The sequence below is a fragment of the Euphorbia lathyris genome, chromosome 8, assembly GCF_963576675.1.
Source record: "Euphorbia lathyris chromosome 8, ddEupLath1.1, whole genome shotgun sequence".
Lineage (NCBI taxonomy): Eukaryota > Viridiplantae > Streptophyta > Magnoliopsida > Malpighiales > Euphorbiaceae > Euphorbia > Euphorbia lathyris.
Genome location: NC_088917.1, coordinates 65,739,570 through 65,761,198, shown reverse-complemented (window position 1 = coordinate 65,761,198; position 21,629 = coordinate 65,739,570). Strand labels below are relative to the sequence as shown.

Genomic DNA, 21,629 nt, shown 5'->3' with positions numbered 1-21,629 from the left:
TCACGAACGTTTGATTCAACACAAAACAAAAGATAATCAGTAATCAACCTTCAATGAATAGCAATCGCAATGATTGCCTCTAACAGAAATCGATACGACATCAAAGAGAGAGTAAGAACTTAAAGTAATTAGCCGAGACGACGACAGAACGATTCCTTGCTCTCCTAAAATAGGGTTGGCCGAAATCTGGGGTTAGGGGGTCTATTTATAGACTCCTCAAAACCCTAATCCCAGTTGTGTTAGGAATTTAATTAATTGGAATCTTATTCTAAATAGGATTCCTAATTAGATAATTAAATAAACACTTTAATATTATCCAAACAATAACTAATTATATTTAGATAATTATTATTAATCAAATTAATAATCAATTAATGTTAGGGATAATTAATTAGAGTTTCAATCACATAAAACTTCTAATTTAATATTATCAGATAATGTTTTAATTTAATCCATAATTATAATCAAATTATAATTATTAATCAAATTAATTTATCCCCTAATATATATATAAATTTCGGCCCATATAGTGTGTCTTTACTAATTACATTTTCGTCCCCCGATTCCAAGTCCCATATGCGACCCATTAGGTTCTTTATTGCCACTAGCCGTATATATCCTTTGAAATTATTCATCACGATTAATTCCAATATGTATATAACGGAATACCGTCGCGAGCTGTTACTAGCAGAACCTATGATATTCCCCCAGAGCAATTAAGAAGTCAGGTTGATAACTGACGTTAACCTTTCTGTATTAGGTACAGTATAATACGATCCTTCATCAACTATATCCTGCCGGTCAATTCCTTATAACCATGGAATGTATCAAGGTTACATATAACGAAGAGTCCGACTTTACTTGTACAGGTTGAATTTACTCTGAAAAGATAAGTTAAGTGAAATGTTCATTTCTACTCTTAAATGTATCACCTTACAAGGATTTCAGTCATTTCACCACAAGCGGCCATTTGGATATATCTCCCACTTATCGGGAGTGACGAATGCTCAATCTGACATTAACCATTCTATAATCACTTTGCGTGATACCCAACCCTGCTCTCACACACCCTAGGTTCTCACCTATTGGATCGTGCTCGCACAGAATCAAAGTACCAGACTCCATAATCCAGAATTACTAATTAACGAATGTTTGAGTCTGAGGATTAGTTATACCTACTAACACCAATGAGATGAACAATTGACACATTAGATAAATCAATCCATTCTGTTATCTCAAGTCGGGTCCCAATCCTAATGAACTCCTTCACCGGATCCATGTAACTCTCTAGATATCCGAATATCTAAAGCTTGTGAGATCAACTTTCTGTCTCGATAAAAACACTGTTACATGCAAGTCTCAACAGTAATATGCCAACCCTTATAACATATTACTTAACTTGGGTTTACTTTAAGTTTATTGGTCTATTATAAAGTACGGTCTCACTTCATACTTGTATGAACACTTTATAACTACTTAAATAAACTTAGGGTTACTTTCTTTATGAAAGATTATTGCCGTTATATATAGTTACATTTTAATGCTATATATCTGATTAAACAAATGATCAAATAAACAATTTATTCATTAATATTAATATCCCAAAACAATTATCTTTAGGACACTAAACTCCAACATTCTCCCACTTGGACTAAAGCCAATTGTTTCTGAAACTAATACCAGAAGAACTAAGATGTCTATCGTGAGCTCTTTGTGGTAATGGCTTGGTCAACGGATCTGCAACATTGTCCTTAGTGGGCACCTTTTCTATTCTCACATCTCCTCTGGCTATGATCTCCCTAATGAGTCAGGCACCACTCCTAGTTCTGTTATGAACTTCCTAATCCAAACAGCCTCCTTTGCCGCTTCTGCAGCTGCGATGTACTCTGATTCAGTTGACGAGAAAGCAATGCTTCCTTGCTTGGAACTCTTCCAACTAACTGAACCTCCATTCAGGATGAACTGGTATCCTGATTGGGATCTATAATCATTTTCATTAGTCAGATGACTAGCATCTGAATATCCTTCAATTTTCAATTCTCATTGTCCATATATGAGGAACATGTCTTTAGTTCTTCTAAGATACTTAAGAATGTTCTTGACAGCAATCCAGTGATCGAATCCTGGATTCCCTTGATATCGGCTCGTCATACTTAATGCGAACGCCACATCAGGTCTAGTGCAAAGCATAGCATACATGATCAAACCAACCGCGATGGAGTAAGGAATTATAGCCATGCGATTCTTGTCACTGTCCGTTTTAGGACATTGACCATTAGATAACTTGACACCATGGTCCATTGGTAAGTTACCTCTTTTTGATTCATGCATGTCGAAACGCTTTAGGACTTTGTCAATATATGTAGACTGGGATAGTCCGAGCGGTCTCTTTGATCTATCCCGATAGATCTTAATACCTAAGATGTAGGCTGCTTCTCCCAAGTCTTTCATGGAGAAATTACTCGATAACCAAACTTTTACTGTTTGCAACATTGCAACATCGTTTCCCATAAGTAGTATATCATCAAGCTACTCCCATTACAAACTGCTCATTTGCATCTCGTACTGCTACTCCCATCCTTGCACGACCATCAGCGTTAAAGCATGCGACATCAACACAACACAAGAGAAATCCTTCTGATGGCAGGTGCCAAGCCGTGCAACTAGTAGATGAAATATTTCCTGCTACTGTATTTCCGATCCGATGTTCTCCCGTACCAGTCCGATTCCTCAAGGCATTTGCTTCTGACCTATCATTAAGTACTGTGCAAGCTTGAGCCACTATTTGATCTGTTGTGCGAATCGCATACTGCCAAAGACGGGTATTTCTAGCCTGCCATAAACTCCAGTGCCCAGAAAATTATCAAAATATTCCAAAACATGTAAAACATCATTTTAAGAAACTGTAATTCCTGGCTCAAAGAGAGATATCTTACTATTTTGACCCAATAAATTGTTGAAGCATGTAAAATGGATAAAATTAAGAGAAAAAATTTATTGGGACTAAAGCGTAAGAAATTCCGCTTCAACTCAAGAATTAAAGTTTCTCAGAATAATATTTTAAAATTTTTAGAATTTTTTAAGAATTTTCTAAATACTTTTTTTTCTCATCAGGAAACACCCATATAATGGCCGGATAAATTATGAAATCACATATCTCTGTTATAGAATCATAGTTTATGTTTTTTTTGGCTTTATAAATTATGAAATAATGTTGCGACGCGTAATTGGACGGTTAAGATCTTTCTCTGAAGTAGCCAAAAGAAAAAACAAAAAGGGAAACATCCGACGTCGCTTTAAACCCCCTCCTCTCTTGCTATAAAAAGCGCACACTCCCACACTTTATCTACCATTTCAGAAAAGCAAAGCATCATTCTGCGCGCTTTCTCTCTCACAAAATCATCCTATCTGTCTTTCATTTTCTCTCTGAAGCATAAAATCAAACACCATGGATCCTATCGAAATCATCCCCGACGACTTCCAACTATGGGATCCTAGGCACGTCAATATTCCGACTGAAGATCTTGACAGGTCCGTTTATATATCTTTGATCTCTTTTCACTAAGATTTCTATGAATTTTGGGGATTTTAACGCGCGAAATTTGCCGCTAGAAATTGAAATTTGAAATTTGAATTTGAAGTTTGAACAGTTGGGGTATGGATGACGCGCTTGGTTACTACGACTCGAGTTCGCCGGACGGAGCAGGTTCGTCGGCGGCTTGTAAGAATAAAGTTTCGGAGAAGAATCGGAGGAAGAAGCTCAATGAGAGACTGTTTGCTCTTAGGGCTGTAGTCCCCAATATTAGCAAGGTGAGTTTTGAAATTAATTATGAACATGAAATCATATTAAGTCAAAATTATGATGATTAATGGTGGAATTATTTGTATTTGATTGAATAGATGGACAAGGCATCAATAATCAAAGATGCGATTGATTACATACAAGAATTGCATGAGCAAGAAAAAAGAATCCAAGGAGAGATAGATGAGCTTGAATCAGGGAAAATGAAGAACAATTCTGGTTATGGTTATGGCTATGATTTTGAACAACTCCCTGTCTTGTTGAGATCCAAGAAAAAGAAGTTTCGTCAAGATTATGATTCTGCTTCCTCCCAAACTTACCCAATTGAACTTCTTGAGGTAATTCTTTTTTATCTTTATATGTAATTTATTTATTCAAAATCCACCTGAGGAATTGGTAAATTTATAACTATAAACAAGGTAAATTTATCACTATATATAAAGTAACCATAGCGGGTACCTTAGTTTTTTTCTTTTGATAAAAATGTTTATATAAATAATAAAGAATGAAACTTCACATAAGTACAAGCTAAAATACTAATACACGATCTACAAAGGAAAGAAAAATACCATAAAAAATAAAGCAAAAAAAAAAAATCATGAAAACACAAACAAAAGATACAACATATACTTATCATATCCGCAGAGATGCAGCTGTAATCACACCTTCATCCTTTAGATCCTTACGAAACTTCGAATTTGAGTTATTTCTTTTACAACCACGTAGATTTAGTGATGTACGGATAAGATCTACCGTTTTGGCTCTTACTAAATCTGAAAATGGTAGAAAAAAAATAGAGAGCAGGTACAGTTCAAGCGGATTAAAAGATCCGGTAAAATATATGAACTCCAATTAAAATAAACTTAACAAACAAAAAAAGTAAGGAAACCAAATCGGTAAGAAGAGGAAAAAAAAGGAAAATAAATTTACTTTTTCCTCCTCAAAGTAGATAGCATCAAACCGAAATTTGACGTTGGCGAGGAAGCAGGGAAGATACAGGATTGACGGTTATATCATCGGTGAAAAGGAGCTAGATCGGGAAGAGACAACAGACCAAATGAGAGAAAAAAAAAAGAAAAACGGGTGAGGTGAAGAGAGGGGAAAGGAAAAGAGAGGGTGACGCTTTCTTTCTCGACCTTAGAAAGAAATGCTATGCATCCACATTGATTACTAATTTCGAATAGGATGTTAACTTGAAACTATGATAATTCACTAGAAACTCCGATTGAATTTAATTTATGTATGGAGTTTTAATTTTTTTTTTTTTTTTTTTTAGAATAAAGGTATTAAAAAATTTCAATTAACACAACCCGCATGAGTTTTAATCTTTTCTAAGTAAAAGTATCAAAAAAAAAAAAAAAGTTGAATTAAGCACCAATATGTAGTAGAGATATATGGACTAAAAAATATTAAAAAGAAGTTGAATATATATGTGAACAGCTAAGAGTGGATGACATGGCGGAGAAAATTCTGTTCGTGAGTTTGACATGTTGCAAAAGAACAGACACAATAGTTAAACTTTGTCAAGTCTTCGAATCTTTGAAGCTCAAAATTATTACCGCTAATATCACTACTTTCTCCGGTAGGCTCTCCAAGACTCTCTTCGTTCAGGTTTGTTCTTTCCTCTTCTTCATTATTATAATTCTCACTTTTATCTTATTCCAAAAGATTATATTAAAACATGATTTAATTTTAAATAAATATTGTGTGGTTTTATATTTTCGTTGATTGGTATTTACGGTTTTTTTTTTTTTTTGTTTGGTCACAATTTCGTTATACTTTTTTTTTGCAGCACAATTTCGTTATACTTCTTTTAGAAAAATGGACAAGTTAAAAAAAATATAATTTTTTACATTTGTAAATAGAATAGTATAGTATAGTGTTTTTTAAAATTGCAAAGTATTTTACATCCTTATCTAAATAAATAATTTAACATCATTTTTACTTCCTCAAGTCAACATGTTACATTTCAACAATTTAACATGTTTCTTAGCAAATATTAAGAATTTAACATGTTACGTTATGAAAATCAATAAATCAACATATTAGATTAGCAAAATCAACTTCCGCATTAGAAAAATATAATAGCGTTTTTTGAATTTCTTATTTTATTAGTGTGAAAAATATAGTTTTTAAAAAACATTATATATTATCTTACGTTATTTATCAAATGAGGAAATCACATAAATTTCTTTCTTTATTTTTTTTTAAAAATATTGGGATGGACCTAAAGCTTTTGAAAAAATCTAAATATATGTTTAAAAAAAAAATTCAAACCTTTTTAATTTGGAGCAATTTTATAAGGATCCATTCAGTATTGCTCCCGGTTTTATATGATGAGACAAAAATATTATCATTTCCTATATTAGGGTATTTGAAGTTTTAAAGAAAGAATTTTATTTTACACGTGGGATCCACAAAATAGGAAAATGGATGATAATGTAAGATAACTTTGGATAAAGTGGGATGATCATATCATATGGAATTGAAAACAATCATGATGATTAGTGTAATCCAGAGTGTCCGAATAATATCTGTCTTTAACAACAAAAGTTGCAACAACAGTTTCCACTTTAACATATTATCATTTTAATTTTTGTAAGTGTTCATGGTGCTAAAAATTGAAGATAAAATGTAGTTTATTTTTCTAATTTAGCTCAAAAACTTATAACTCCTCAAAAGTACAATGGGTAAATTAGATGAATTATTTTTTTTTAAAAAGTACAAGGGTAAATTAGGAGTTTAGATCAAGGGCTTTTATCAAAATATAAAAAAAAGGGTTAAGGTGTAAAAAATACCAAAAGGTCAGGAGCAATTTACCCATAACGTCTAAAATTATACAATTTTATCCTTAATATTTGTAGACAATAGCAATTTTACCCCTAACATAAATTTGGATCAATTTCAGACACTATTATAAAACACAGACATTTTTGTTCTTTTTGTTGTGATGACATTTTTGTTCTTTATTTTGCACCAATTGCATATCAATTCGTTCTAAAAAAAATTTGATTTTTTTGTAATTTAATAATAGAATTGAAGATTAATATTTATAAGTTCGGTGATTTTTTTTATATAATTCGTACAAAAGAAAGTATTTTTTTTTCACATCCCAACATGTGTTTGTGATTTATTACTGATAAAATGACGTACGTGTGAAGTGTAGATGACAAGATTCATGACCGAGAAGACAGTTTGATAAATTATTTCTCAAATTGATCCAAATTATCAATGTTAGGGGTAAAATTGTTATTGACTACCAACATTAGGGGTAAAATTGCACCAGAGAAAAAATTGTTCATCATCCAAAATGTTAAGGGTATTCTTGCACCTTAATCCTAACAAAAATGGGCAATGGGATTAATAGAAAAAATTTTAAAAAATAATTGGAAAAATAATTAAAAATACTAAACTCACCTTATTAATGAAATCAAAATTCAATTTGGATTAGATTTCGTTATATTAATCTAGAAGAGGTAATAAATATATATACATATATATATATATTATTGAATAAATCACACTCAATTGTCAAATAATTAATGGGGACAGAGGAGGAGGCCTACTGTACCTTTTATACAATTTTATTTTTTATTTTTTTTCCGATATAGTACAAAAATTTAAATATTTAATATGTTATTTTCAGAGAAACATGTTTCCCACGTTTGTTATTTCCCTAGAAAAATCCAGCATCATCATGTGATATTTTTCTGTTTCTATAATAAACATAGTGAGCTGCTATTTACCGTAATATTTTTTCCACCTACCGCACTTTTTTGACAATTTTGCCCTTCTCATAATTTAAACTCAAAAAATCAAAACTCTTAAATCCTCTCTAGCTTTTTGGATTTTCAAAAAACCCGACCTAAAACGACATGCCGTCAAAGGCATGAGCGGGTAAAGGCTTCATGAATGCTCCCGTAAGGTTTTTTTTTAAAAATTACTCCGAAATCACGGATTCCGCCTCCGAAACGGAGGCGGAATCCGTATGAATTTAGCCTAAATGGACGGGACGTGCCGTTTCCACCGCGGGTGGAATGGACGAACTGCCCATTCCACCCGTGGTGGAAATGGCACGCGCCGTTCGTTCCACCGTACGGTGGAACGAATGGCGCTCCCGTTCCACCGTACGGTGGAACGGTGCGCGTTTAGGCCAAATCCATTTTAAAAAAAATTCAAAAAGAAAGAAAAAAAAAGTTTTAGTTTTTGAAAAAAATTATGAAAAGGACATAAACGTCAAAAAGAGTGCGGTACATAGAAAAAATATTGCAGTAAATAGCATTACCTAAACATATGAAAGTATTTCTGTCACCTTCAATCTAGTTTAAATAGATATTTGTGGTCACGTTTTTTTTTTCTTCTCCTAAACAAGTTATTATTATTATTATTATTATTTGAAAGTAACAAATTATTTACGAGGTCATTTTTATGAGTTGTTATTATTATTAATAATTTTCTTTATTTAGTCCTTTTCATTCTGAGCCCAATCAATTTGGTTTTCTATCTTTTGTTCTTTAAAGGAAAGTTCTTTTGTTTCTTTAGTTCCTAATTAAAAACATAGATATGATTAAAATATAAAATAAATTATTCTTTTTAAGGAAATTTGAGAGCAATGAATTGGTCTATTTATTAAAAAAATATGAATCTATGACAGTGATAGGTACAATTTATTAGTAAAAATAAGGCCCAATGCTTGCTCAGCTTCTTTAATTTGTCCAAATTGGTCATTTTACCTCCTCAACTTATCGAATGTCCCATTTACCTCCTTAACTCCATAAAAGTGGTATTTCTCACACCCTCAACTTGTCCATTTATTTATCCCCCCAACACATAAAATATTCTATTTACCCCCTTAACTCCATAAAAGTGGTATTTTTCACCCCTTTGCAATCCGTTATCGAAACCTAAATTGATAACTTTTTTAAATGTTAAACCTATATTTATGCTATTTTGTAAGTGAAACCTAAATTGATACTTCCCCAAAAATCATAGGCCTATTTTGGTACATTATCCCTACATATAATGTATTTAACTTGTTTATATTAATGTTCTTGTTATTTGTATTTTTTATTCGTTCTTTCTCTTTTCAACTTTTTTGACTACTATAAAGGGATAAGAAATACTACCTCCGTTTCATATTACATGTCTTTCTAGAGATGTTTTTTTTTTGTTTCATATTAATGTCATTTTATATGATTAGTACATGTTAAGTCATCTTTTTTTCTGCAATAAAACGCGGGTTTACGGAAATTAATTAGAATAATGGACTTATTATAGAATATATAAATATTAGAATCAACAAATAAGGAGTAATAATGTCTTTTTTTTCAATATCCTTAATTTCTATACAACTATCTAAAAAGACATGTAATATGAAACGGAGGGAGTACCATTTTTATGGAGTTAAGAGGGTAAATATGATCATAAGTGGTGAGAAATACCACTTTTATGGAGTTAAAGGGGTAAATAGGATATTCGATGAGTTGAGAAGGGGTAAAATGACAAATTTGGACAAGTTAAGGGGGTGAGAAATACTATTTTTATGGAGTTAAGAGGGTAAATAGGACATTCGATGAGTTGGAGGGATAAAATGATCGATTTGGACAAGTTAAGAGAGCTGGAGAAGCATTAAGCCTAAAAACAACAAAACGTTTATGATTTAACAACTTTCTTTATTTGTATAAATGTTGAGATTATGTGTGACTAAATATTTATTAACAAAAGGAAATCGTGATTCTTGATTAACAAAACAAAAATTATACTATAAATATATGGGCATAAAAGTCTTATTTTGTAATTTTTATTATTTTGGTAAGAAATCATTATCAATTGAGATTACCATATCTTTTTCCCCCAGAATTTATTTGTTTATTTAATGGTTAATTAAATTAATTGTATTTAATTATAACTACTTCAATTTGAATATTAATAGATTGCTTCTAATTAAAGTATAAATCAATAATTTGCATTTTTTAGAGCATTTATCTCTATTAGTTAAATTGATTGGTGGAATAGTGAAAGTATTTTATTATAGTTAAGATGCCATAACTTTCATATATAATATTTTATTGGCCCCAACGTTTCTATTCTTTTAATATATACTTCATGGTGCTAAATTAGACAACAAAGCATGATTAGCTTTTCATTTTTCTCATTTAATTTTTATGGGTTATCAAAGTTTGTGTGCAATACATAATATTACGTGTTAGGTTGGATCATTATCTGAATCTTATATATATAAATAGAATAATACTCATTTAGCTCCCCAAACTAATACTTTAAAGTCAATTAGAACCTTAAACCATCAAAATCATCAACTATGTCATTGAATAAGTAAACATCATCAATTGAGTATTTATTGAAAATCATTCAGTTGAACAGTTTCATACTCTCTTCTCCAAATCCACAGTTTATGATTTTAGGATAGAATGATGACTTAATTGATAATTTTTACCTAGTTCAGGAACTCCTAATTGATGATTTTAATAAATTAAAATCCTAATTGAGCTTTAATTTTTAGTTTAGGGTTAAAATAAGTGTTCTGCTTATATAAATTGTTAAAAAAAAAATAGTGCATTAAGCCTTTTATATTTTACTAGTTTTTTGCCCGTGCGATGCACGGATTCATCTTAATATGTGTTATATAAATTAAATATTATTATTTGATTTTCATATTTACTTTAAATAATATTTTTATAGATAAATATAATAATAGAATTAAAACTAATATATTATATATTATATTATATTTTTATCAGTAAAAAATGAGGAAGTGACATCTCAGTTCCATCGTTACTGTTTTATATTATATATAGATTTCAACATATCGGATGTCTGATTTTTTTTTTTGGTCACGCAATTGATTACTAAATTAGTTGGATGTAAACATCTAATTTAATTTAAAAAATTAGGTTAATATATTGAATAAAAGATTAGACACTCAATCTACTAAAATTAAAATTAAAATGATCAGGTCTCAGAATGTTTTTGACAAAATAAATAAATATTTTGGATATATGCATGGGTTTTTCTTTTTATTCTGTATATCTCTCTTTTTTAACAGGAAGATAAAGAAGAAAAAGAGAATTTGATGATGAAAATCCAAACAGCTATTGCAGCTCTTAATGATCCTCAAAGTCCCATGAGCATGAGCATGTAAAACAGCTTCATCTACATTCTGATATTTACTTACGAGGGCATTTATAGGTGACGCGGGTTCGAGACACAACGAGAAAAATTGGAAAACTAATATTAATCATCCTTTAATATAAGAGAAAAAAAGTTATTACCATTATCTATATGCTCCTCAGGCAATTTTTTTTCTTTTATTCAATTTTTATTTGATGAAGATGAGTATGTAGTTTTCTGCTTTCTTTTGTTACTTGAATTTCTCTTTTCTTATAAATCTCAATGTATTATGTGTTAGAGAGAGTTTGTAATGAGAGTAGTGTCAAATGTATCAATTTATGAAAGAAACTACCATTTTCTTCGTCAAAGTTTTGGGTTTTTCTTCCGATTTTTCGTCGGATTTATTTTGCTTCGTTTTCTTCTTTCTTTATTGAATAATTTTTTTGATTGATCTACTGTGTTTGATTTGTTAGTTTTTTCTTGATTTGTAGTTTTTTTTTCTCCTGTTATGGGTGATTGTAGTATATCTCTTTGTATGAAGAGTTTTGTTTATCATCATTTAGATCTGGTTTGTTGAAAGATCATGGAATCATTTTTTGAAGAAAAGTTTATGAAGTCGATTATGGGTGAAGTGGTTTCTCATCGTTGTGCCAAAAACAGTTTCAAGCACCGTCTATTATTGTTTTTAGCACGAGCTATGATATTAAAAATGCAGATTCAAGCTTTCCAATGTATTTTTGGATTGTAGTTTTTTAATTACTTATATCAAGATATACTATTGAATAATATTGTTGGCCCATGAAATAGAATTTTATTTTAAAGTTTATGTACATAAAAAGTGTACAATAAATTTAACATATGGTTCGAGGAATAGCAGGTCACATGCCGTGTGAGCTACAAAAAACGTGCCGATAAGACACTTTAAGTGTTCCACACGACGTGTGGAGCGCGGTCAAAACTCTTTGCTCGAAATAAGTTAACACGTCGTGTGGTTTGGACTTTCAGCAACCTTTCCACGCATGGTTCGACGATTCGGGACTGCATGGCGCACTAACGAGCTAACAATCGGACTAAGGACTAACCACTCAAGTCTGACACTTCATTTACATATGTGCAAAAAAGTCATCCACTACCCGTTACACATTAAGCCATAAATCAAGGAGAAGTGGGATGAAATGACAAAAAAGTGGAGCAAATATAGGAATTGAGGGTTGATTCCAAGTAGTGGAGAAAAGTTGGGAGAAAAATTATGGAAGTGGTCAACATGTACAACCAACAAATCATTCCAAAACACTATAAATAGGATCCAAAGTATCAATTTAAAACCCCAACCAACAATTCAAAAACACCTGCACCATGCCAAATTCACTCTAGACTTTATGCTTTGTTCTTCATAATTTCTAGCTCTAACTTCACTTTCCAAGTTCCTTTTAGCCTCAATTCAGTTATTTAGCAACATGTTTTTAAGTTCTTTAAGTTAGATTACCGATCCGTCGTTTTGGGATTATTATTTTTTTTACAGGAGAATGGGGGCTTCTTCTCCCCCATCTGCAACGTATTTCCATGGTTATAGAGGGCTCTAGCCATGGCAACTCCTGGAGGAGTCAGGGAGGAAAACCCATTTATGGAGTTTCCCGATGGGGCAGGAGGGTCGGCCGACCCTCCCCGTCCCTGGATCCTCCTTTGATCCCGACTACTACCGGGATAATTGTCTAATGATATCAGGCTACTATCCACGCACCATGTATCCTCTAAAATTGTATATAGTCCACGTAAATACAAGAAGAGATAGCATGAAGTCATCCACCATGCAATAAGCATCTCCAACAATCAAGTGTAGGAACAATATGTGGATATGGGAAACAATAAAAATTCGTAGAGGTTGAAACAGACCAAAGTACGTGATATACATTTATGCAAGAGTATGTTGAAAATATCATTAGACCTTATCATAAGTATCGATCAATCGAAGGGGGGTAATTGGAAAAAAAATCGCAAGTTACTACAACAAATGGACGACGGAAGGTTGGGAGATGAACAATGATTCATCTTCAAACCATTGTTACAAAATTAGTAAAAAAATCTCCAATTTTAATGCATGCTATATATAAATTAAGGATATCCACCCAAACGGCCATGATGAAGAACAAATTATTGGTAAGACTTATGGACTATACACTAGTAGAGATAAGATCATAATAATTTTATTTTTATAATCATTGTTGAAAAATCCTCAAAGATCAACCTAACTGACACAAGTTTAAGGATAAATATAAGGATGTTAGTTTTTCAAAAAGAATAATTTTTTTGCCTCAAGTACATACACTACATCACCCTCAAATTGTGATGCAAGCGAAGATGACAACTCTGTATGAGCGATGGAAGAGCGTCCAATAGATCAGAAGGTGGATGAAAAAAGCAGCAAAAGGTAAAAAGAATGTGAATGCATTTGTTCTATCAGATTGGGAAGGATTGAAAGATTTCTATGTGAAGAGAAGGTCAGTTGTCGATGAATTGGTGCACCAAGGGACAAAACGGATTCACCTAAAGGAAGAACATATTTGTAAAAAAAGATTTCAACGCTCTCAGTAAAGATAGTTTGCATATGGATGAATGACTCGATAGATCACCAAAAAATGTGCAAACACATTAGAGCTAAGTATGATTTTTAATAATTAGATTTGTTGTATTTTATTTTTTGTTTTAAACTTATTCTCTTTATTTTGAGGGTAAATTAAAAAAAATCTTAGGATTTATTTGCAATTAAATTCATGTGATACCTTTTTATTGCAAAACAATAAATGAGGTTGTTGCTTTTACCAAATCATTAAACTTTCTATATTTGGGTCAACGGCAAATCTAACCTGTGCCATAATGGCACAGGTTAATTGCTTTTAAAAAAATAAAATAATGCATATACGTTTCCAAGAGATTTTTTTTTACTCTATTTTCTATTTGTTTCGCTTACATCCTTTTCCTCCTCCATCCTAATTTGAGATAAAATTATACACATGGTTACTTAACTTTATCCATTTTCACATTATGGCCATTGAACTTCATTTATTTCCGGTATGGTCATTGAACTTTACACTTTTTAACACCGGTGACCACTCAAATTTAACTAACTTTTCAAAATGACCGTTAACGATCGTTAACGACCTCAAAATGAAAATATTCAAGAATTAAAGTTGTTCAGAACGACATTTACCATGAAACCACATTTTTTATTTTCGAAAACCACATTTTTTAGAGTTTTCTCTCTCTAAAAATTCACTTTCTCTCTCCTAACCAAACAACATCCAAATGACCTCAAAACGAAATTTTTCAAGAATTAAAGTTCCTTAGAATATCATTAACGCTTTGGATTTTTTTATTTTTAGCCGTCAATGGTCGTTTTGAGACATTAAGTGACCACCGGTGTTAAAAAGTGTAAAGTTCAATAGCCATACCGGGAAGAAATGAAATTCAGTGGCCATAATGTGAAAATGGGTAAAGCTCAGTGGCCATGGGTGTAATTTACCCCTTATTATTTTTATGTGAAAATATTAATTATGTTTTATTAATAGTAAAAAGCATAATTAAACTCCTGAACTTTGGCTATTTTAAGAATTAAGTCTCTGATCATTTATTTTTCCACATTGGGTCCTTAATAATTGATTCTATTATGGATTGGACCCTTATTTAACTTTTTCGTCGAGTTGGATTGCATATATCGTTAGGGCGAGTTGACATGGACAAATAAAAATAAGAGTTCATTGACTAGGAGAGATAAAAATTAAAAACTAAAACGAAATTAGAATTCGGCTTGTGATTTTCAACATTAGAATCGTCAAAACTAAAACTAAACTTGACGGAAAATTTAAATAAAGATCAAATCCATAATAAAATCAATGATCAAGAGCTCAATATAGAAAAATAATTGATTAGAGACTTGATCCTTAAAACAGATAAAATTCAGAAACTTAATTATACTTTTTGCCTTTATTAATGGTATATGATTACTTAGAAAAACTAAATATTAAGAGGTATTAATTATACCTAACCTATGCCATAAGGCATAGGTTAGCCGGACCGATTTGTCAAAACAATTTTTTTAATTCATTTTCTCTCTCCTCTCGTTCAGTTGATTTATTCGACTGAAAAAAATTGGGTAAATTACATCCATGGCTACTGAACTTTATCCATTTTAACATTGTGGTAACTGAATTTCAATTCTTAACGATATAACCACTCAACTTTAATAATATTCTAAGGAACTTTAACTTTTGAAATTTTTTGTTTTGAGGTCATTTAGGTGTTGTTTGATTAGGAGAGAAAATGAATTTTTAGAGAGAGAAAGATCCAAAAAATGTGATTTTCGAAAATAAAAAATGTGCGTTCATAGTAAATGTTGTTCTGAACAACTTTAATTCTTGAATATTTTCATTTTGAGATCGTTAACGATTTTTAACAGTCATTTTGAGAAGTTAGTTAACATTGAGTAGCCACCGATGTTAAAAAGTGTAAAGTTCAGTGGTCATACTGGGAAGAAATGAAGTTCAGTGGCCATAATATGAAAATTGGTAAAGTTCAGTGGCCATGAGTGTAATTTACCCCTTTTTAATACCGTCACTTTTCAATTTTCTTTACTCTCTCTCTATCATTCTTCTTCCTTTCTACTCTTTCCCTTCGCCCTTCTCTCTCCTCTCTCTTCTTCTCATTAAATCTCCTCTCTCTCATCTGATAACTTCGACTGAATTTGTTTTGGTTCAATATGATATAAATTGTTTGAGTTAAAAATTGGGATTCTTGTGAAAGTCTTGAACCCATCTTCTAAATCATTTCTAGAAAAAGTGGATTCTCTTTTTTTTTTTTTTCGGTAGACTAAGGAAGGCATAAAGCCCAGGAAGGAACAAGAAACAGAAACTAAAAAAGAACAAATCTAAGAATGCACGACTCTGCTAGAAACAGAGCCTCTACGATCAGCTGCAAGAATTTCCTGGAGGCCTGCAGCAAGAGACACACCGAACTCATGGTGATCCAAAGAACAAGAATCTGCGAAGTTCGCCAGCCAGTCAGCTGCTATATTTCCTTCCCGATAAGTGTGGTTAAAGACGAGAGTCCAATCTCTGTCTCTTAGTTCGGTGCATCGAATGATAAGCCAAGAGAAAGGATGATATTTAGTGGATTCTCTCTTGGTGATGCTATTTGGGTTCAAGAATTACAACTAATTCATTATAGAATAAATTACATATATGGCCACTGAACTTTATCCATTTTAACATTATGATTACTGAACTTCAATTCTTAAAGGTATGGCTATTGAACTTTACACTTTTTAACATCGGTAGTCACTCAACGCCTCAAAACGACCGTTGACGATCTCAAAATAAAAAAATTCGAAGAGTTAATGACATTCTAAGGAACTTTAATTCTTGAAAATTTTCTTTTGAAGTCATTTAGGTGTTGTTTGGTTAGGAAAGAGAGAGTTAATTTTCAGAAAGAGAAAGTTCCAATAAAGGTGATTTTGGAAAATAAAAAATGTGCTTTCATGGTAAATGTCGTTCTGAACAACTTTAATGAGTAAATTACACTCATGGCCACTGAGCTTTACCCATTTTCACATTATGGCCACTGAACTTCATTTCTTCCCGGTATGGCCATTGAACTTTACACTTTTTAACACCGGTGGCCACTTAACGTCTCAAAACGACCGTTGACGGCTAAAAATAAAAAATCCAAAGCGTTAATGATATTCTAAGGAACTTTAATTCTTGAAAATTTTCGTTTTGAGATCATTTGGGTGTTGTTTGGTTAGGAGAGAGAAAGTGAATTTTTAGAGAGAGAAAGATCTATAAAATGTGGTTTTCGAAAATAAAAAATGTGGTTTCATGGTAAATGTCGTTCTGAACAACTTTAATTCTTGAATATTTTCATTTTGAGGTCGTTAACGATCGTTAAAGGTCATTTTGAGAAGTTAGTTAAATTTGAATGGTCACTGGTGTTAAAAAGTGTAAAATTCAATGGCCATACCGGGAAGAAATAAAGTTTAATGGCCATAATGTGAAAATGGGTAAAGTTCAGTGGCCATGGGTGTAATTTACCCTAACTTTAATTCTTGAACATTTTATTTTGAGGTCGTTAACTGTCATTTTGAGAAGTTAGTTAAAGTTGAGTGGCCACCAGTGTTAAAAAATGTAAAATTTAGTGGTTATACCGTTAAGAATTGAAGTTCAGTGGACACAATGTTAAAATGAGTAAAGTTTAGTGGCCATAGGTGTAATTTACCCATTCATTATGAGAGGGAGTAAATTTTAGAGAAATAAAGGTGATTTTGGAAAAAAAAAATATGGTTTCATGGTAAATATTTTCTGAACAACTTTAATTCTTTTATATTTTCATTTTGAGATCGTTAACAGTCATTTTGAGGAGTTAGTTAAAGTTGAGTGGCCACCACTGTTAAAAAGTGTAAAATTCAATGACTATACCGTTAAGAATTAAAATTTAGTGGCCACAATGTTAAAATAGATAAAGTCCACTGACCATGGGTGTAATTTACCCAATTCATCATTATTGAACATCTTCTACATTAGAGCACCTCTAATGGGTGTTATTTAGGAAAAAAAATTGTTACTAACCACTAGGAGAGATGTTACCAATGTTGGTAACAAAGCTTTTCTCTCTCTTTTATTTTTTCACTTTTTTTTAACCCCTCAATATATGTTTTAATGCCTTAAAATTTGTTTTAATCCTTACAAAATTATTAATTATATATTAATTAAATAAATGTATTATTTTATGATAAGTGGATCTTACAAAATATGAAAATAATAAAAAATTATAATAAGATGTTATTTATAGTTGTTAGTGACACCAATAAATAACAAATACAGTAAAACCTCTATAAATGCATATCTTTGGGACCGGAAAAAAATATTCATTAAGCGAAATTATTTATTTATCGATAAATGAATAAATTATTCATTTATTGATAAATTAATAAATTATTCATTTAATATTCATTAGATATGTAATTATCTTGTTTATGATATATATATATATATATATATATATATATATATATATATATATATATATATATATATATATATATATATATATATATATGAGGGCTCTTGTGAGAACCCTTTCTTAGGTGAAAACACTCTTTAGGTGAGAACCACTCAAAACTACATATCTAATGAATATTAAATGAATAATTTATTAATTTATCAATAAATGAATAATTTATTCATTTATCTATAAATGCATATCTTTGGGACCGGAAAAAAATATTCATTTAATATTCATTTAATATTCATTAGATATGTAATTATCTTGTTTATGATATATATATATATATATATATATATATATATATATATATATATATATATGAGAGGGCTCTTGTGAGAACCCTTTCTTAGGTGAAAACACTCTTTAGGTGAGAACCACTCAAAACTACGTAGTTTTGAGTGTAAAAATTAATTAGAAAACACTAATGTTGCTGCTTGGGTTTGAACCTTGTCCTCCTTACTTACACTCCATACTTCTTACCACTGAGCTATTTGATTTTCTTATGTATTATATTGCGCACTGCTTAATATACCAATGCACTTGTAGCTTCTATTGTTTAATATTTGATGTATGCACTTATTAATATTGATTAAATTTGCATAATAATAAATTATTAATAGAAAAAAAAAGAAATTTGCATAATAATGAATTATTAATAGAAAGAAAATGTCCATAATAATGAATTATTAATAGAAAAAATCCAAAAACATGCTCCAATTTCTTATTTATTTAATTCCTTTATATTTTTGTAATTTATGTTATATAAGAAAATATATTTTTTAACATACGTTAGAACATATATTTTAACTTTTAAAACACGAACTATGAAGTTTAGAACGTACGACATATTTTTTAGAACATACGTTATGTTTTTTAGAAAATGTGTTATGCTTTTTCGAATATGAGTTATAAATTATATTATAGAACAAATGAAAAAACGATCCAGATATCTACTGATTTTTTAGAACGTTATACTTAATTTTTAGAACACAAACTATATATTTTTTAAAACATACGTTATAACATATATTTTAACTTTTAAAACACGAACTATGAAGTTAGAACGTACGACATATTTTTTAGAACATACGTTATGTTTTTTAGAACACGTGTTATGTTTTTTCGAACATGAGTTATAAATTATATTATAGAACAAGTGAAAAAACGATACAGATATCTACTGATTTTTTTTAGAAAATTATACTTAATTTTTGGAACACAAACTATAAACTTTAAAACATATGATATGTTTTTTAGAACATACGTTATGTTATTTAGAATGTAAGTTTTTTTTTTGAACAAAAAAATAGCCCATATATTTACTATTTTTTTAAAACATTATCTTAATTTTTAGAATACAAATTATAAAGTTTAGAACATATGTAACAATATTTAGAACATAATTAATTATTATGCACATTTGTTTTTTTCTATTAATAATTATTATGTGAATTTAATCAATATTAATAAGTGCATGCATCAAATATTAAACAATAGAAGCTACAAGGGCATTGGTATATTAATCAGCGCGAGGCAGAATACACAAGAGAAACAAATGGCTTAGTGGTAAGTGATGTGGAGTGTAAGTGAGGAGGTTCAAACCCCAGCAACAACATCAGCATTTTTTAATTAATTTTTACACTCAAAACTACGTAGTTTTGAGTGGTTCTCACCTAAGGGAGGGTTCTCACTTGATCCCTCCCCTATAATATATATATATATATATATATATATATATATATATATATATATATATATATATATATATATATTGTATGTAATTTAATAATTATTACTTATATTTTCACTAGGCCCTTAAGGATTTAAATATTTTTTATTATTTAATCCATTTAACGAGGTTATTACTTTAGTCCATTGGCCCAAGTCGAGACCGGAAAAATTTATTATATAATCGAGGTTATTACTTTATCGAATATTCATTTATCGAGGTTTAACTGTATGTGTTACTTTATTAGACATGCTCTTATTTAATCCCCTTTTATGGATTTCCCCCTGTGATGTGTTAGATTTATATACCCATTTTCATCAATTCCAATAACTATGCTAATTGTACAGTACCACGAATAAATGGAGTTATATTTTCATTATATTTATCTAACAATTCCCCTATATTAATAAAATTGGAAGCAAAAAATTTGACATCGTGATAATTTTCTACAATCGATATCTGCATATAATATATAGGTAAAAACCCTCGAATATTCTCTTATGGAAGTATATTAACTTTACTAGATGACTAGCAGACGCGATGTCCCTGAACTATTGTATCGCTTGTGTAATCGATAATATACTTCACATAAATTCCAATGTAACACGATTTTTTGATTCTCATGTTTAGATTCATTATGATCATGAACATCTCTTGGTTTTGCAAGAGTTTTAGAGAACTAAGACTCAATAGTCTCCTTTTATAGCTGATCTCTTTTACTCAGAATTCTGATGCATATATATACATTATAATCATAACTTAACATTTCTCATTTTATATCACTATTTACATCTTAGGAATTGACTAGGATTGACCCCAATAGTGACCTCACAAGGTTTATACAATTAAGGTGTCCCTTTGAACCTAGATCTTGGGATCTCTAGTCAATAAGGTTGGGTTTTCTTTCATGTAAAGCTTTAGATATTGTTGGCGATATTTTTGAGTAACAAAAATATTCCCTTTACAACCTTGACTTGTGCGGGAAAAATGCGGGCGTGCCAGAGAATTAGGTTCTCAACCTACGTTTAAGAAAACGGTTTTATAGATATGCGCCTTTATCTAATGGATAACTGACTAATAATCAAACAATTGTACGGGAAAAGCAATGATTGTGAAAATGATTTCATGAGTTTCTAGTTGCCGTTAGCACAACTTTAACTAGAATTGGACCAATAGTTTTCAGTAATTAAAAATGTAAGAATAATAAAGCAAACACAAGAATTTTGGAATTTTTTCTTTATATTTACTTTAAACTAAGAGTTTTGGGTTACAATAAACCGAATAGCAATAATTACAGCCAAGACAAATAGCAAATTTAATATCCACAATGTCAAAAGCAATAAATATGTTTGTAATTGAAATTGAAGTGAACAATTGAAATGAATTAACTGAAGTGGTGAGCCGTTGCGTCGAAGCGTCGCGTTGAAACGTTGTGTCTGTCTGAGGTCGTTATCCCGGGACCGATGTTTGACTTGAGTAAAATGCGTGTTTAGTGGTGCCAATTGATTGAGCTTGATATTTGGAAATTGAGATTGTTGTGATAAGATTGATATTTTGACCAGGAAATTGAGTTTTTGGATGTGAATTTGAGTAGGAAAACGAATCGGGTTTGTGTTTGGTCGGAAAAGAGCAAATTATACCGAATCAGGGACCGAGAGGGACGATTTTAGTGGCTAAAATCGGACAAAAAAGGGGCTGTTGTAAATTGATGTTCAAATTGATGAACAAAAGCTTAAGATTATAGCTAAAATTGATGATAAGAATTGGCTTGGAAGCTTGAAAATTGTGTTTAGTGATGAAATTGGACCGAAGTGGGACCGAATTTGGCTAGAAAGATATGAATAGGCTGAATATATCTGATAATTGGATTGATATTTGTTGTGTATTCTTGTATTGGATTGATTATTTTGGTAT

The 21,629-nt window shown here is 30.8% G+C and overlaps 1 protein-coding gene across 2 annotated transcripts; it reads left to right on the top strand.

Moving 5' to 3' along the window:
- The first annotated feature begins 3,342 nt into the window (after positions 1 to 3,342).
- LOC136202312 (transcription factor bHLH35) lies at positions 3,343 to 11,316 on the top strand. 2 transcript variants are annotated; one of them, XM_065992853.1, is made up of 5 exons: positions 3,343 to 3,531; positions 3,651 to 3,810; positions 3,901 to 4,140; positions 5,243 to 5,413; positions 10,866 to 11,316. In XM_065992853.1, the coding sequence occupies exons 1-5, from the start codon at positions 3,449 to 3,451 to the stop codon at positions 10,959 to 10,961; spliced, it is 750 nt and encodes a 249-aa protein (XP_065848925.1). In that variant the 5' UTR covers positions 3,343 to 3,448; the 3' UTR covers positions 10,962 to 11,316. The 2 variants fall into 2 exon arrangements, with proteins under 2 accessions (XP_065848925.1, XP_065848924.1); XM_065992852.1 differs by having other exon boundaries at positions 3,642 to 3,810.
- Positions 11,317 to 21,629: the final 10,313 nt, after the last annotated feature.

What these genes read in the sequence shown, in the direction of transcription:
- LOC136202312 (XM_065992852.1), top strand. Translation starts at nt 3,449, where the DNA reads ATGGATCCTATCGAAATCATCCCCGACGACTTCCAACTATGGGATCCT. An exon ending in CCGACTGAAGATCTTGACAG is followed by an intron (nt 3,532 to 3,641) that starts GTCCGTTTATAT and finishes TTGAATTTGAAG; the next exon opens with TTTGAACAGTTGGGGTATGG. An exon ending in TAGTCCCCAATATTAGCAAG is followed by an intron (nt 3,811 to 3,900) that starts GTGAGTTTTGAA and finishes TTGATTGAATAG; the next exon opens with ATGGACAAGGCATCAATAAT.